Source organism: Mobula birostris, chromosome 10 (assembly GCF_030028105.1).
Source record: "Mobula birostris isolate sMobBir1 chromosome 10, sMobBir1.hap1, whole genome shotgun sequence".
In the NCBI taxonomy this organism is placed as follows: Eukaryota; Metazoa; Chordata; class Chondrichthyes; order Myliobatiformes; family Myliobatidae; genus Mobula; species Mobula birostris.
In genome coordinates, this window is record NC_092379.1 from 35,821,659 (window position 1) to 35,838,935 (window position 17,277).

Here is a 17,277-nt window from a genome sequence, read left to right on the forward strand (position 1 = left end):
ATGGATGAAAGGTCTTGGTGCATGTTAGAACAAGGCAGCAGTGTTTTGGACGATTAAAAATTGTTAGTTGTTAAACGGGAGATTGGACAGGTGGTTTGACATTTTTTGGAAGGAGGTGCAGAGATAACAATGCAAGGTGGGAGTCTCAGAGTGTGGGAACATCTCAAGAATTAGAATCCAGAGCTGGAACAGGGGAAGACAAGATTTGGGATACTTGGCCGGGAAAGGCTAAGTGGGCTAGGTGGGATGAAGCCATGGAAGGATTTGTAAATAAGTACATGAATTTTGATATCAATCCCCTGTATTGCCAAGTCAATGGAAGTCAATGGGAGTAACTAAGGAGTATGGCATAGAAGCATTTGCAGCTCCTCAGTATGGCCATTTGCAAGGGTGCTACCGGACCTCTTCCTTAAAGCTGTGGATCAAAGGGCTCCCCTCTACCTTTTGGAAGAGGTAATGTGAGTACATCTCATCCCACTTCATGGAATGGATTCTGAGTCGGAAGATGATCTTGGAGGGTTCTGAGACAAAGACTGAGGCCTGCTGGCTCTCCACTTCTCGGTGTTCCTCCCTAACATCCACACCCTTGACTGCAACAGGATAAGATTCTGCAAGCATGTCAGAAGTTGACGCAAGTCCTGCTGACCCTGTCTTGGTTTCTGAATACCTTTTCATATGAAGGATCTCTTGATGATTTCAATGGATTTGTTCTATTATTCATCCAAATCAAACTGGCTTTATGCCAGGTAGACATATGCAGTTTAATTTGCGACATCCTTTCAATACTTTATACACAAAACATGCAGAAGAGGCTGTAGTCATTTCATTAGATGCGCAACATGCGTTTGACCAAGTGGAATGGCCATATATGATGTTTGCACTTAAGAAATTTGGATTTGGACCATCTTTCATTAAATGGATTGAGATAATTTATTCACACCCATCTGCTATTATCACTAATCAGAATATTTCCTCCCCTTTTGCAATTCATCGTGGGACTCGTCAAGGCTGCCCCTTTCTCCATTTTTGTTTGCAGTTATCATTGAGCCACTGGCTGTTAGCATCCGACAGGACCCTTTGATAGCTCCTATTGATATGCATTGACATAAACATCACCTTTCGTTATACGCTGATGATGTCAAGCCAGCGAGCACTGTGAGGGTCATGGTTTTTGACTTCTCCAGTGCGTTCAACACCATCCGCCCTGCTCTGCTGGGGGAGAAGCTGACAGCGATGCAGGTGGATGTTTCCCTGGTGTCATGGATTCTTGATTACCTGACTGGCAGACCACAGTACGTGTGCTTGCAACACTGTGTGTCCGACAGAGTGATCAGCAGCACTGGGGCTCCACAGGGGACTGTCTTATCTCCCTTTCTCTTCACCATTTACACCTCGGACTTCAACTACTGCACAGAGTCTTGTCATCTTCTGAAGTTTTCTGATGACTCTGCCATAGTTGGATGCATCAGCAAGGGAGATGAGGCTGAGTACAGGGCTATGGTAGGAAACTTTGTCACATGGTGTGAGCAGAATTATCTGCAGCTTAATGTGAAAAGGACTAAGGAGCTGGTGGTAGACCTGAGGAGAGCTAAGGTACTGGTGACCCCTGGATCCATCCAGGGGGTCAATGTGGACATGGTGGAGGATTACAAATACCTGGGGATACGAACTGACAATAAACTGGACTGGTCAAAGAACACTGAAGCTGTCTACAAGAAGGGTCAGAGCCATCTCTATTTCCTGAGGAGACTGAGGTCCTTGAACATCTGCCGGATGATGCTGAGGATGTTCTACGAGTCTGTGGTGGCCAGTGCTATCATATTTGCTGTTGTGTGCTGAGGCAGCAGGCTGAGGGTAGCAGACACCAACAGAATCAACAAATTCATTCATAAGGCCAGTGATGTTGTGGGGACGGAACTGGACTCTCTCACAGTGGTGTCTGAAAGGAGGATGCTGTCTAAGTTGCATGCCATCTTGGACAATGTCTCCCATCCACTACATAATGTACTGGGTTTTCAGAGGAGTACATTCAGCCAGAGACTCATTCCACCGAGATGCAACACAGAGCGTCATAGGAAGTCATTCCTGATGTGGCCATCAAACTTCACAACTCCTCCCTTGGAGGGTCAGACACCCTGAGCCAAAAGGCTGGTCCTGGACTTATTTCATAATTTACTGGCATAATTTACATATTACTATTTAACTATTTATGGTTTTTTTTACTATTTATTATTTATGGTGCAACTGTAACGAAAACCAATTTCCCCCGGGATCAATAAAGTTCGACTATGACTATGACTATATCTCCAGCCCACAAACATCAATACCTGCCCTTCTGACTCTAATTAATAATTTTGGTAGTTTCTCAGGTTTCTCTATTAATTGGGATAAGCGTGAACTAATGCCAGTCACTGCAGTGGTTTAATACAGCATATTTACAGTCCACTCCCTTTAAAATAATTCATGATAATTTTTCCTATCTTGGTGTGACTAATACAAAAAACCCAGATGACCTTTTGCAAGTGAATTGGCGAAACAAAGGTGAGCAGGTTAAATGCAATATTGACTTTTGGAAAACCCTTCCCATTTCTTTGGTGGGGGGGGGTTAATGCAATCAAGGTAATTGTACTGCCACGATTTCTTCATCGTTTCCAGTCAATTCCATGTTTTATTCCTCTGTCATATTTTAAGCAATTGGATTCAATTATTATACCCTTCATTTGGAATTATAAAGCCATTAGAATTACTAAAAAGCACTTGTCAAAGCCTAGGGAAGCAGGTGGTTTTGCCCTACTGGACGTTAAAATGTATTACTGGGCTGCCCACCTATCCATGCTTGCATGGTGGAAAAAAGGCCCACCCTCTACCTCAGACTCGTGCCCAGCATGGTTACTCAGAGAGCGAGTGCTTTGTAAAAAGACTTCCTTACAAGCTCTCCTTATTTGCCCCACTGCTGTTAATAAGTCACATTTTAGTAACAGCTTCGTGGTTGGCAGCACTACAAGAATTTGGAAGCAGATTCAACTCCACGTTAAAGCCGCAAAAATTTATATTAACACTCCGATTTGTGACAATCATTCCTTTTTGCCTGGCCTGAATGATACTGTTTTTTACTACCTGGAAACAGAGAGGCATCTGTAGTGTAGGTGACCTATATAGTAATGGAAGCTTTGCCTCATTTGCACAGTTACAAGCAGTTTATAATATCCCTGCATCTAGTTTTTTTTAGATATTTACAAATTCAGATTATGTTAGGAAATATATACCTAACTTCGAAGTTTTAGACAAACATGAGTCCCTGGAGGCAATAAATAAATTTGATCCTGTTACTCGTAGTGCGGTATCCTATCTTTGTCAGATTCTACATAATGGAGCTCGGGTGAATACTGCAGGTCTTAAACAGGCATGGGTGGATGAACTGGGTATAGAACTGACAGAGGAGGTCTGGGATGAGTGTTTAAAGAGTATACATGATTGTTCGGTCAACGTCAGACACAGACTTATACAGTTTAAAACAATACATAAACTTCATTATTCCAAAGTAAAGTTGCACAGTTTCTACTCTGATGTTTCACCGGCTTGTAATAGATGTAAATCTGTGAGCAGTAACTTGTCACATTCATTCTGGTCATGTTGTAAGCTTTATGCATACTGGAAAAGTATTTTTCACTCTTTCTCTGCGGCTTATGGGAAGCAACGGGATCCAGACCTGCTTATAGCCATCTTTGGAGCAACAAGCTCCCTATCTTCAGCCAATAGGTATGAAAAAAAGGCTGTATTGTTTGACAGGGTGATTGCTAAGAAGTTAATCCTGCAAATGCCGAAAATGGACTCTGTGCCTACGTACGATCTGTGGCTGAGAGAACTGGCAAATACTGTACATTTGGAGAGACTGAGACTATGTAATGAGGACAGAGGGGACATCTTTGAAAGGATATGGGGCCCTGTATTGGACTTTCTCACGGGGTGAGGACTGAGGTTTTTTGGTGCGGTGCACCTCTGCTACGTATGTATACTTTAGCCTTCATATTTTTCTCCCTTTTGCTGCTCGATATTTAATTAGATTTTGTTGAGGTCGTGGTTTCTGTAGATGTGCTGTTTTGTTTTGTTTTTCTTGTTTGTAATAAAAAAATAAAAAGAATATGAAAATAAAAATAATTCAAGAAATATGTTTCAGAACTTAAGGAAAATACTCAGATTTTAGGGTTGAAGCCCAGGGTGCAGAACTGCAACAACAAATAGAAGTACCCGACAAGAACAACTGTGAATTGGAAAGGAGATTGGGAAATGGAGGAAATTATTACAGGGATACAAAAAGAAAAGGAATGTGTTGCAAAGCGAATTATCTACATTTGGATTATAAAATGAAAACATGGAAGCAAATGAAGAAGAACTCTGAGGTCTCAGTAAACAACTGCAGGCTACGATCCAAGAAAAGGAAAACCTGAAAAAGCAGCAGACTTGGAAAAACAGCAATTTTAAAAGTATAACGTGCAATAGTTACTATTCTTTAGCAAGACGATTTTAGTCTTACAAGTGATGCAGATGAAATCAATGTGATTGAGGTAATGCAACTACACGAAAACATCTGACAAAATTATGGAAGAATAGCAGTTTGTGGCATTATCTAATGAGCGCATTAAGCATTCACGAGGGATTGCAACTACAGAGTGATGCTAATGGAGAACTGCAGGCTGAACTAGATTGTCTAAAGTAGAGAACTCCAGCACATATTTGGTTGGAACACCACAAGTCTAGCAGGTGGCCGTAATGCACTGAAAAACTGGTTGCCAACCGCCATAAAACAAAAAAGCAGAAGAAGAAGTAGAGGTCCAACTGCTGGTGAGTCAGGATCCTGGCAAAAACTACACCACGAAGACAAAAGAACACTCCAAGCAACTCCGCGAAAAGGTTATTGAAAAGCACAGGTCAGCAGATGGATACAAGAATATTTCTCAGCAGCAGAATATCCCTTGGAGTACAGTTAAGTCAATCATCAAGAAATGGAAAGGATATGGCGCAGCTATAAATCTGAAGGGAGTAGGCCGTTCTCGAAAACTGAGTGACCGTGCAAGAAGGGGAGTACATGAAGAGACCTGTGACAACCCTGGAGAAGTTACAAGCTTCAGAGGCTGAGACGGGAAAGTCTGTGCGTACAACAACTGTTGCCTGGGTGCTTCAAAGTTGCAGTTTTATGGAAGAAGAAACGATGAATTATGAAAGGAATCTGGTGACTAACATCAAAGAAGACACTAAAAGCATTTTTAAGTATATAAAGGGCAAAAGAGAGTTGAGGGTAGCTATAGGACCAATAGAAAATGATGCTGGAGATATTGTAATGAGAGACGCAGAGATGGCAGAGTATTTTGCATCAAGTGGAGGACATCTGCGGTATACCGGACACTCAAGTGTGTCAGGGAAGTGAAGTATGTGCAGCGAAAATTATGACCGAGAAGGTGTTCAGGAAGCTTAATGGTCTGAGGGTGGATAAATCTTCTGGGCCTGATGGAATGCACCCTTGGGTTCTGAAGGAAGTAGCTGGAGAGATTGCGGAGGTATTAGCAATGATCTTTCAAGAATCGATAGATTCTGGCATTGTACTGGATGACTGGAAAATTGCAAATGTTACTCTGCTATCTAAGAAGGGTCGGAGCAGCAGAAAGGAAGCTACAGACCTGCTAGCCTGACATCAGTAGTTCGGAAGTTGTTGGAATTGATTGTTAGGGATGAAATTATGGAGCACCTGGAGGCACATGACAAGATAGGCCAGAGCAAGCATGGCTTCCTGAAATGATAATCCTGCCTGACAAATCTACTGCAAATTTTTGAGGAGATTGCAAGCAGGGTAGGCAAAGGAGATGCAGTAGACTTGGTGTATTTGGATTTTCAAAAGGCCTTTAACAAAGTGCCCACAAGAGGCTGCTTAGCAAAATAAGCACCCATGGAATTACAGGGACGTTACTAGCATGGGTGGAGCATTGGCTGAACGGCATAAAACAGAGTGGGAATAAAGGGATCCTATGTTGGCTGCCGCTTACCAGTGGAATTCCACGGGTCGGTGTTGGGACTGCTGCTTTTTACAATGTACGTCAATAATTTGGACTATGGGATTAATGGATTTGTGGTTAATTTTGCCGATGATACCAAGATAGGTGAAGGGAATAGAGAGCCTGCAGAGAGACTTGGATAGTTCAGGGGAATGGGCAAGGAAGTGGCAAGTGAAATACAATGTTGGAAAGTGTATGGCCATGCACTTGGGTGGAAGAAATAAACAGGTAGACTATTATTTAGATGGGGAGATAATTCAAAATGCAGAGATGCAAAGGGACTTGGGAGTCCTTGAGCAGGATACCCTAAAGGTTACCCCCCAGGTTGAGTTGGTGGTGAACGCGACGAATGCAATGTTGGTATTCATTTCTGGAGGTATAGAATAAAAGAGCAGGGATGTGATGTTGAGGATCTATAAGGCACTCGTGTGACCACACTTGGAGTATTGTGTGCAGCTTTGGGCTCCTTATTTTAGAAAGAATATACTGACATTGGAGAGGGTTCAGCGAAGATTCACGAGAATGAGTCCAGGAATGAAAGGGTTACCGTATGAGGAACGTCTGGCAGCTCTTGGGCTGTATTCCCTGCAGTTCAGGAGAATGAGGGGAGGAGGATCTCATAGAAACATTCCAAATGTTAAAAGGCCTGAACAGATTAGATATGATAAAGTTATTTCCCATGGTCGGGGAGTCTCGGACAAGAGGGCACGACTTCAAGATTGAAGGACATCCATTTAGAAGAGAGATGCAGAGAAATTTCTTTAGTCAGATGGTGGTAAATTTGTGGAATTTGTTGCCACAAGTGGCTGTGGAGGCCAAATCATTGGGTGTATTTAAGGCAGAGATAGATAGGTCCTTCATTAGCCAGGGCATCATGAGGAGGTAAGGGGAATGGGGATGACTGGAAGAATTGGATGGCAGAGCAGACTCGATGGGCTGATGGGCCTACTTCTGCTCCTCCATCTTCTGGTCTTATGATTAAGGGGAGGTTTCTCTGGTGAGGGACACTAAGGTTGGGCTTGGGGCTTTTGTCAGGAAGAGATGAAGAGAGAAGACGCCAGAGAGAAGAGGTGAAGGGCCTGTTCCCCTGCTGTACTTGTCTCTCCACGTTGACTAAATCGTCAGTGACTAACTCTGATTTGTGTGCAAGACTTTGGTCTAAAACCAGCTGAATAGCACAGAAAGCTACCTCAAAAAGAAATTTAACAGAAGGAAAAAATTACAAGGAAACGAAACACATGACATGCTTTTTACGTGTTTCTGCTCCGCAAAAGTCGCAAGGAGGTAAATCCTGCACCTCTCTGGTGTGCAACACGAAGCAGTGTTTACCTTAATCCACTTTATTAGGGAAAGCAGTCAAAACAACAAATTAGGAGAAAGATGTCCACCGGTAACAGGGTAAATGTGCCTAACACAATCTCTAAAATCATTCAAAAAGCTAACAGACATTAAATTACGTGATTTGCAATATTGAAATGGCATCCCAAATGTGACTAGACCACTGGAATGATACAATATTGTGTAATTCTGGTCGGGAAGAGAAGCTTAGCTATTGAAAAATCTACTTTAACTAATACGTACACAAGCAATGGCTGCCTAACCAAACCATCAGGTAATCACAGCATTCACTGGCACTGCTGTTCAAGTCACTGGAATAATGAGGTCGGCATTGAAAGTCATTTCAATAACTGTCTAACGGGCACTCGTTCTTTTAATGTTAAAAATGATTAAAAGGGAAATTAAGGTAGGTGAAAACTTATAGCATATCATTCAGCAACCTGGGGACAATGCAGTGCAGAAACATGAGGCCCCACCTTCGGACCCATCAATGTGGAACCCACCCCTTCACCAGGCCCCATCAAATGCGAAACCCTCTCCTACATCAGGGTCAGGACCCATTAATGTGGACCACTTCCCCAAGCCAAGGCCCATCCAACGTGGGCCCCTCACTGGGCCCCTCCTCTGCCACCCCATCCGACAACAGTTTCAGATTGGGCAACATCTTCAGTTTTAATTCGAGCATTTGCCACTGGATGCTGGGAATACAAGCGAAGGTGTTTTGGGAAAGGAGGAGGAGGCATGCTGGATACAAGTGACTGTCGACAGAGCAGCAAAGCTAATAACCTCACATCCTTGTTAACAGTTAAACCCATCGGATACACAATGCCACTGGGTACACTACAGTCAATGAAAATAAATAGGGGGAGTAGACAGCTTGATATCTCAAGCTAAATTGAGACAGCAGAAAGACTGCAGAACTAGAATCTACAAGGCAGCTAAAATCCGGTGACAATACGTATGAGACGTTTACATTTCCAGGGGTAATTCTTTAAAGAGTGTTGTGTGTGTGGCCTGGCTACACAACAATGCTATTAATAAAAATGCTGGAGACAGGAGTGAAGTTTCATGGTTCTTTACCAGTAGAAAACGATGCAGAACACACACATACGTATCAATGTGCGCCTAACAGCGCATGCAACGACGTGTTACTACAACATAAAGTAGTCCCCATATCATACAGTAGGCTGACCCGGCTGATGCTGTAGTGGCGTCACCCCGAGTTTGAATCCAGCCAGCTCCCCTGCACGCTTTCCATCCATGCTGGGTTACGAGCTGGTGATCTCTTTGGAAACTCACCCGGCAGAAGGCAATGGCAAACCACTGCTGTAACTTGCCTCGTACGCGGTTCCCCACTACGTCAGAGAGGCGTGGACGGAAATCGTCCGCCAACTGGAAAAACTCCGGATGTGACGTAACTTTCCTTTTTCCTATACGGTACAAAGAGAGAGTGAAGAAGGTTTTCAAAGATGTCAGCGGCAGATCTCGTTGCAAGTCTGGACAGCCGTTTCTTCACTCCTTTCTACGATAAGGCAAGCACTAGATAAGAAGGAAAACATACAGATTAGATATTAAAAGGAGACAAAATGGGAACGTTTCTGAAGATAATCAGAACACGCATCTATCTGTAAGCTATGACAACAACTTGTGGGAATTCTAGCGATGGAGTATGTCATTTCTAAAATATTGCAAGTGAATTCATACAATTGCCAACTCTTAATTCCTGTTGCTTCAAGACCTATTCGGGCAGATGGGACTCGTCAGCTCATCTAGGAGAAGGAAAATTCGGATCTCAAACCTCTGCTGCCTTGCGGCTGTACCCACTCACAGGGAATGCTTCGGGAGTAAACCCGGAGCTGGAGTCCCTAAGGCAGTCCTACGCTGACTGACAACTCCTGTGGTGCTCCTGGTACCAAACTCAATCTGCCACTCCTTTGGGTGCGTGCAGACGGGGAGCTTGCTACATGGGGCAACAGCTTGCTCTCCATATCGTACTGCCCAGTCTTGTGTATCTGGACAGCTAGGACACAACATCCATGGTCGACTCCGACCGACGGAGGCCTCAGTCACTATAAGACCTATTGAATGGTAGCACTACAGACATGCCACCTCTCCCGGAAGTTCCGGGAGGCTCCCGGATATGAATAGCGGCTCCCTGATGCCCGCAAATTATATACAATATCATGGAAATCAATTTTTTTGAGAGTGAGCGAGAGAAAGCAAGAGAGCGTGAGCGCAAGAGAGAGCAAGCGAGAGCACACGAGTGAGAGAGCGAGCGAGAAAGCAAGCGAGAGTGCTTGAGAGCGCGCGAGCGACCATGAGAGAGAGAGAGAGAGAGAGAGAGAGAGAGTGTGAGCGAGAGCCCGCCATGCAGAGTGTTCCAAAAAAAATAGAAAACATACATCACCCCAGACTACACTAAAGTGTACTCCTGCATAACAGGGGTCAAAATAATGACAGTGTTGCTCGCTGCACTGATTGCAACAATGACGTTTCTCTTGCCCATGGTGGGTTAAGACTGTAAAAGACGTGTTGAGGTGAGTTTAACAGGTGTCATTCATTCATTAACATAACTAACATTATTTAAACTAGCTGGCTAGCTGCTAATGGCTACTCTATTGCAGACATCCCACCTCTCCCGAAAGTCTCCTGCAAATTGATGGTGCTACCTCCCTGAAATGAGGTTTTGCAGGGTGGGATGTCTGGCACTAGATTTTAACACCCGTTCCTAAACCCTAAGAATCACCTAATATAAACACAGAACTCTTTACTGAGGATTGTACTCAAAACTCTGGATTGGTTCTTAAAATATTCAGCTTACAGAAACAGGGAGGCAAGTAAGAGACAGAACTGAGAACTTCATGCTTGGCTCTGTAACAAGGTTTATAATTCTGAACAATTAGTAAATCCCTTTAACTGGAAACAGTTCCAAATATCACGGCATTGTTCCAGCAGCTCGAATAACCCTCTTGCTGGTCCAGAGTTTTGAATCCATAATTTGTGTTTTATCCCCTTTAATGAACGTGCTGAGGACTGCATGTTTTTCCCCGACCCTCACTCGTTACACGTGCAGATTACAAAGCACACATCTTTAGCTTAAAGAGCCTTTTCTACCATCAGTGCCCCCACAGCAGGAACCCAGCAGACACCCATCTTGTCTTGTGCTCATCTTCAGAGTCCCAGTGACAGACTCTAGGACAATGCAGGCCACAACTGCTTGAAGGGAGAATGCTTGTGCTCGTACCGAGCTGGGTCCAAAGCCACAACTTACCAGTCATGGCTTCCTGCGCAAAGTACTTTACGTCCATATCTTGGTCCTGACCCAATTTCTCCAGTATTGGTTTGAACTTGTTCTGTAAAGTGCTGTGATTTAAAAGCAATTTTTAGTACCTGTGACCTTCAAAAGAAGACAGCAGCACATTCACTTAAATCTAAAGCGATACTGGATATTACCCAGATTAAAATCTCCTCTTTCTGCCTCTCACGCAGGCTCCCACTACCACAACTGATCGTTTACTGGCCAGATACGGGTCAGAGCTCAACTAGCAGACTACGGTCAGAAACTGCAGCTGAGCTCATTTGGGTTAGTGGATGCAAAAGGAGAATAATTTGGATGCCGCATTTTTATGCCGTTGAAGAGAGGGGGCACTGAATGCATATTCTTCCTTTTAATGCAATCCGTCTGTTATTGCTTTCCACACAAATTCCAATCAAATCACAAACGCACAATTTCACAAAAATCGTTCACCGGACGGGTTGGCGGGGTGGAGATACGTTGCTACCAAAGGAGGTGCAGGGTGCTCCTTCCCTCCGCAGACCTGCAGGTCACCCTTGGGCAAGGTGCAACACCTGCTTAAGACCCCCCACCTGATCAGGGTCACGCGATGCCGTGGGAGCAGATGGTGGACGGTCATGTGTGCAGCCGGTGCAGATCACAACTCCCGGTTGTGCGACCACTGATGCCGGGCAGACAATCTCTGAAGAGCACTGATAATGGCTGGGGGGTGGGGGGGGTCACCTCGTCTTGTAAAAACACACACGGCCCAGAAGGCGTCAATGGCACAAACCAGTTCTGCAGGATAATTTGCCAAGAACAACCGTGGCCATGGAGAGACCACGATCGCCCACGTCACATGCTGATGAAGATGGTGGTGGCGTTAACTGAAATCTCACTGTGCGGTTTTCACTTCTAACCAGGATTTATCCATCAGTGGTTGAAGGAGAGAGGGAAGATGTATTGAAGAAGATTGGAGGAGCAAACTTTTCACGCAGGAGTTGGTAGCTGAGCTGCCAAAGGAGGTGGTGGTGGTGCAGGCCGGAACAAAAACCTGGACAGTCACTTGATAAACCTCTGGTTAGGTCACATTTGGAGTACTGAATTCAGCTCTGGTCTCCCCTTTAAAGGGCGTGGAAACTTTGAAGAAGGTACAGAAGATGTTTGCAGGACGTTGCCTGTGACAAACCGCTGGTTAGGTCACATTTGGAGTACTGAATTCAGCTCTGGTCTCCCCTTTAAAGGGTGTGGAGACTTTGAAGAAGGCACAGAAGATGTTTACAGGACGTTGCCAGTGATAAACCTCTGGTTAGGTCACATTTGGAGTACTGAATTCAGCTCTGGCCAGCTCTTTAAAGGGTGTAGAGACTTTGGAGAAGGTATAGAAGATGTTTACAGGACGTTGCCTGTGATAAATCTCTGGTTAGGTCACATTTGGAGTACTGAATTCAGCTCTGGCCTCCCCTTTAAAGGATCTGAAAAAGGTACAGAAGACATGCTGGCTGGTACTGCAGATGTTACCGGAGAGGTTGCTTTCTCCAGGGTGATGGAGTCTGAGGGAGGGACGAGTTGACAGAAGTTTACAAAATTCTGAGGCAAAGGCAGACGGCTCACAGTTGAGATGTAAGAGCCAGAAGAGAACAGCTCAAAGATGTGCTGAGGATTTGAGTACCTGGAACACACCGACGGGTCTGGTGGAAGTGGATGCAGGTATGAAACAAGAACAAGTGTTTACGATCCAATGAAGGGTCACGGTCTGAAACGTCGATGGTTATTCATTTCCATGGACGCTGCCTGATCTGCTGAGTTCCTCCAGCGTTTTGTGTGAGCGTTGAAGTATTTAAGACACTGTTAGACAGGCAAATGAACGTGCGGAGAATGGAGGATATCGGCCACGTGCGGGCAAAAGGACACGGTTCAATTAGGCGCTGCTTTATTTATAAAGTCTGCAGGAGTTGGAAACCCAGAGCAACACACACAAAATGCTGGAGGACCTCAGCAGGTCAGGTAGCACCTATGGAAATGAATAAACAGGTGACGTTTCGGGCCCAGACCCTTCGTCCGGACTGAAAAGGAAGAATTAGTTTGGCACAACATTGTGGGCCAATGGGCCTGTTCTACAGGTTCAGTGAGCAAGACAGAGGGATGTGGAGTTAGTGTGGCTGAGTGGGTTTACTATAGCAAGGAGTGATTGTCAGTATGGATGTAATGGACAAGAGGGCATGCTTCTATACAGTACAACTGACTATATCCAGAACCCAAAGGAATATTGCGCATTGCTTGGGAAAGCTGTAGTAAAATGAGGCCCTTGGAATACAAAGGCAGTGGAGAGACCTTAAACAGGTAATTTGGAGGGTAGAAACGGGCTACTAAATGTTCTTGGCGAGGATGTCTTTTCTTTAAAACAAAGGGGAGAAGGCAGGCGAGTGGGGTTGAGGGGAATAATAAATCAGCCATGATAGAATGGCCGTGCAATATCGATGGGCCGAACGGCCTGGTTCTGCTCCTGTGTCTTATGGCTTTAACCTCTGGATAGAGAAGAAGATCGTTTAAGGGTACCAAAGGATCAAGGTCAAGCAGGAAAGTGAGGCAAACACCACAGGGGAGGGGGAGGCCTGAGGGTTAAGTTTATGCCCCTCCCCCACGCGGTACATGGAATGAGCTGCCAGAGGAACTGGTTGAGGCAGGCACATTAACAACTTCAATAAGGACAGGGACGCGGGCAGGAAAGGTTTAGAGCAAGGGTGCACAACTATTTTGGTGCCATGGATCATTACGCTAGGGGTCCATGAACCCCAGGTTGAGAACCTGGGACGATGGGACCGGCAGAGACGGTGGTCTTGGCCGGATTGGACCTGTGGGTACAAAAGACGGTGCGACTCCATCACTAAATGCCACCACAGTGGCGTCTCAATTTCCATTCCAAACTGGAGGTGAAACATTCTCCACAGGCCGGGTTATAAGCCCCAACTCAAATACTTACCCGGCATCTAAAACCGGTCCTATTTTCTGCAATGTTTTAGCCACGTTGAAGCGAATGTTTGCCACCTGATCGCCTGCCATCTGGAGAACCGTCGGCAGCATGTGCTTTGCTGTGATTTCTTGGCCACAGGCTTCAGACAACACCTAAAAAAAAACAGCAGAAAATGCAAACGTTCATTCACAGCCCCGACCTTCACGAAGCAAGACTGAAGAAAAGATCATCGATCTGATTTGTGCGACGCTCAGAATGTATTTTGCCCCATGATAAAAAGGCATAGTCCACACTGGCACCAATGATCATCCGCAAGGAGAGAGATGAGGTCCTGCAACAGAGATTTACAGATCAATAGATAAGTTGTAAAGAAGAAGTGCTGGTATATTGTAATCGCTGGACTACCCCTTCTGCCATGTACGAGCGAGTTTAGAAACAGGAAGGCAGGACGGCTGAAATGTACAAAGTGTGGGTGCAGAGCAGACAGCATCACTGGGATCTCTTCCATGGCAAGGTGACCCGAGCCAAGAGGGAACCAGGATTATAAGACGCAAGAGCGGAATTCGGCTATCAAGTCATATATGATGGCAGAATATAGCATTAGTGCTCAGACTCCTGGCACTGTGGAGGATCAGAGGAATCTTCTGGTCAGAGTCCGTAGGACACTCAAAGCTGCTATGCGGTTGACTCTGCGGTTAAGGAGGCATACGGTGCATTGACCTTCATCAATCGTGGGATTGAGTTTAAGAGCCGAGAGATAATGTTACAGCTATATAGGGCCCTGGTCAGACCCCACTTGGAGTACTGTTCTCAATTCTAGTTGCCTCACTACAGGAATGACTTGGAAGCCATAGAAAGGGTGCAGAGGAGATTTACAAGGATGTTGCCTGGATTGTGGAGCATGCTTTATGAGAATAGGTTGAGTGAACTCGGCCTTTTCTCTATGCAGCGAACGAGGATGAGAGGAGACCTGATAGAGGTGAACAAGATAATGAGAGGCATTGATTGTGTGGATAGTCAGAGGCTTTTTCCCAGGGCTGAAATGGCTAGAACGAGAGGGCATAGTTTTAAGGTGCTTGGGAGTGGGTACAGAGGAGATGTCAGGGGTAAATGAGGTGGAGGATAAATGCGTGGCTGAGGGATTGGAGCAGGAGGCAGGGATTCAGATTTCTGGATCATTGGGACCTCTCTTGGGGCAGCTGTGCCCTGTACAAAAAGGACAGGTTGCACTTCAATCTGAGGGGGACCAATATGCTGGCAGGGAGGTTTGCTAAGCCTGCTGGGGAGAGTTTAAACTAGAATGGTTGGCGGGTGGCAACCGAACTGAAGAGACTAGGGAAGAGGGGGTTGGCTCACAAACAGAGAAAGCTTGTAGACAGTGCGAGAGGGAGGATAGGCAGGTGATAGAGAAAGGATGCTCTCAGACCGAATGTTTGAGATACGTCTATTTTAACGCAAGGAGTGTTGTGAACAAAGCGGATGAGCTTTGAGCGTGGATCAGTACTTGGAGATATGATGTGGTGGCCATTAGAGACTAGGATGGCTCAGGGACAGGAATGGTTACTTCAACTGCTGGGTTTTAGATGTTTCAACAAGGACAGGGAGGGAGGCAAAAGAGGTGGGGGCGTGGCACTGTTGATCAGAGATAGTGTCACAGCTGCAGGAAAGGTGGACGCCATGGAGGGATTGTCTACGGGGTCTCTGTGGGTGGAGGTTAGGAACAGAAAGGGGTCAATAACTTTACTGGGTGTTTTTCATAGGCCACCCAATAGTAACAGGGATATCGAGGAGCAGATAGGGAAACAGATCCTGGAAAGGTGTAATAATAACAGAGTTGTCATGATGGGAGGCTTTAATTTCCCAAATATCGATTGGTGGATTCCAAGAGCAAGGGGTTTAAGATGGGGTGGAATTTGTTAGGTGTGTTCAGGAAGGTTTCTTGACACAATATGTAGATAAGCCTATAAGAGAAGACGCTGTACTTGATCTGGTATTCGGAAATGAACCTGGTCAGGTGTCAGGTCTCTCAGTGGGAGAGCATTTTGGAGATAGTGATCATAATTCTATCTCCTTTACCACAGCACAAGGCTAATAGGAAGGAGCTTAAGAAGGAAATTAGGAGAGCCAGAAGAGGCCATGAGAAGGCCTTGGCAGGCAGGGTTAAGGAAAACCCCAAGGCATTCTACAAGTATGTGAAGAGCAAGAGGATAAGACGTGAAAGAATAGGACCTATCAAGTGTGACAGTGGGAAAGTATGTATGAAACCAGAGGAAATAGCAGAGGTACTTAAAGAATACTTCCATATTCACTATAGAAAAGGATCTTAGTGATTGTTGTGATGACTTGCAGCAGATTGAAAAGCTTGTGCATGTAGATATTAAGAAAGAGGATGTGCTGGAGCTTTTGGAAAGCATCAAGTTGGATAAATCGCTAGTACTATATGAGATGTACCCCAGGCTACCGTGGGAGGCGAGGGAGGAGATTGTTGAGCCTCTGGTGATGATCTTTGAATCATCAATGGGGATGGGAGAGGTTCTAGAGGATTGGAGGGTTGCCGATATTGTTCCTTTATTCAAGAAAGGGAGTAGAGATAGCCCTGGAAGTTATAGACCAAAGAGTCCTACCTCAGTAAGTTGATGGAGAAGATCCTGAGAGGCAGGATTTATGAACATTTGGAGAGGTATAACATGATTAGGAATAGTCAGTATGGCTTTGTCAAGGGCAGGTCGTGCTTTACAAGCCTGATTTAATTTTTTGAGGATGTGACTAAACACAATGATGAAGGAAGAGCAGTAGACGTAGTGTATATGGATTTCAGCAAGGCATTTAATAAGGTACCCCATGCAAGGCTTATTCAGAAAGTAAGGAGGCATGGAATCCAAGAGGACATTGTTTTGTGGATCCAGAACTGGCTTGCCCACAGAAGGCAAAGAGTGGTTGTAGGCAGGTCATATTCTGCATGGAGGTCGGCCTCAGTTATCTGTTCTGGGACCCTTACTCTTCGTGATTTTTATAAATGACCTGGATGAGGAAGTGGAAGTGGAGGGATGGCTTAGTAAGTTTGCTGAGACACAAAGGTTGGAGGTGTTGTGGGTAGTGTAGAAGGCTGTCAGAGGTTAGAGCGGGACATTGATAGGATGCAAAACTGGGCTGAGAAGTGGCAGACGGAATTCAACCCAGATAAGTGTGAAGTGGTTCATTTTGGTAGGTCAAATATGATGGCAGAATATAGTATTAATGGTAAAACTCTTGGCAGTGTGGAGGATTAGAGTGATCTTGGGGTCCGAGTCCATAGGACGCTCAAAGCTGCTGCGCAGGTTGACTCTGTGGTTAAGAAGGCATACAGTGTATTGGCCTTCATCAATCATGGAACTGAATTTAGAAGCCGAGAGGTAATGTTGCAGCTATATAGGACCCTGGTCAGACCCCACTTGTAGTACTGTGGTCGCCTCACTACAAGAAGAATGTGGAAGCCATAGACAGGGTGCAGAGGAGATTTACAAGGATGTTGCCTGGATTGGGGAGCATGACTTATGAGAATGGGTTGAGTGAACTCGGCCTTTTCTCCTTGGAACGATGCAGGATGAGAGGTTACCTGATACAGGTGTGTAAGATGATGAGAGGCATTGATCATGTGGATAGTC

The 17,277-nt window shown here is 45.1% G+C and overlaps 1 protein-coding gene across 1 annotated transcript in view; it reads right to left on the reverse strand.

Annotated features, from left to right (window-relative positions):
* Positions 1-393: 393 nt before the first annotated feature.
* The window catches only part of LOC140203581 (serine/threonine-protein phosphatase 2A 65 kDa regulatory subunit A beta isoform-like), a 71,455-nt gene continuing 54,571 nt past the window's right edge, over positions 394-17,277 (reverse strand). The window contains 3 exon segments of the mRNA XM_072269626.1: positions 394-590; positions 10,657-10,748; positions 13,643-13,785. Of these exon segments, the coding sequence (XP_072125727.1) occupies positions 394-590; positions 10,657-10,748; positions 13,643-13,785 (432 nt within the window).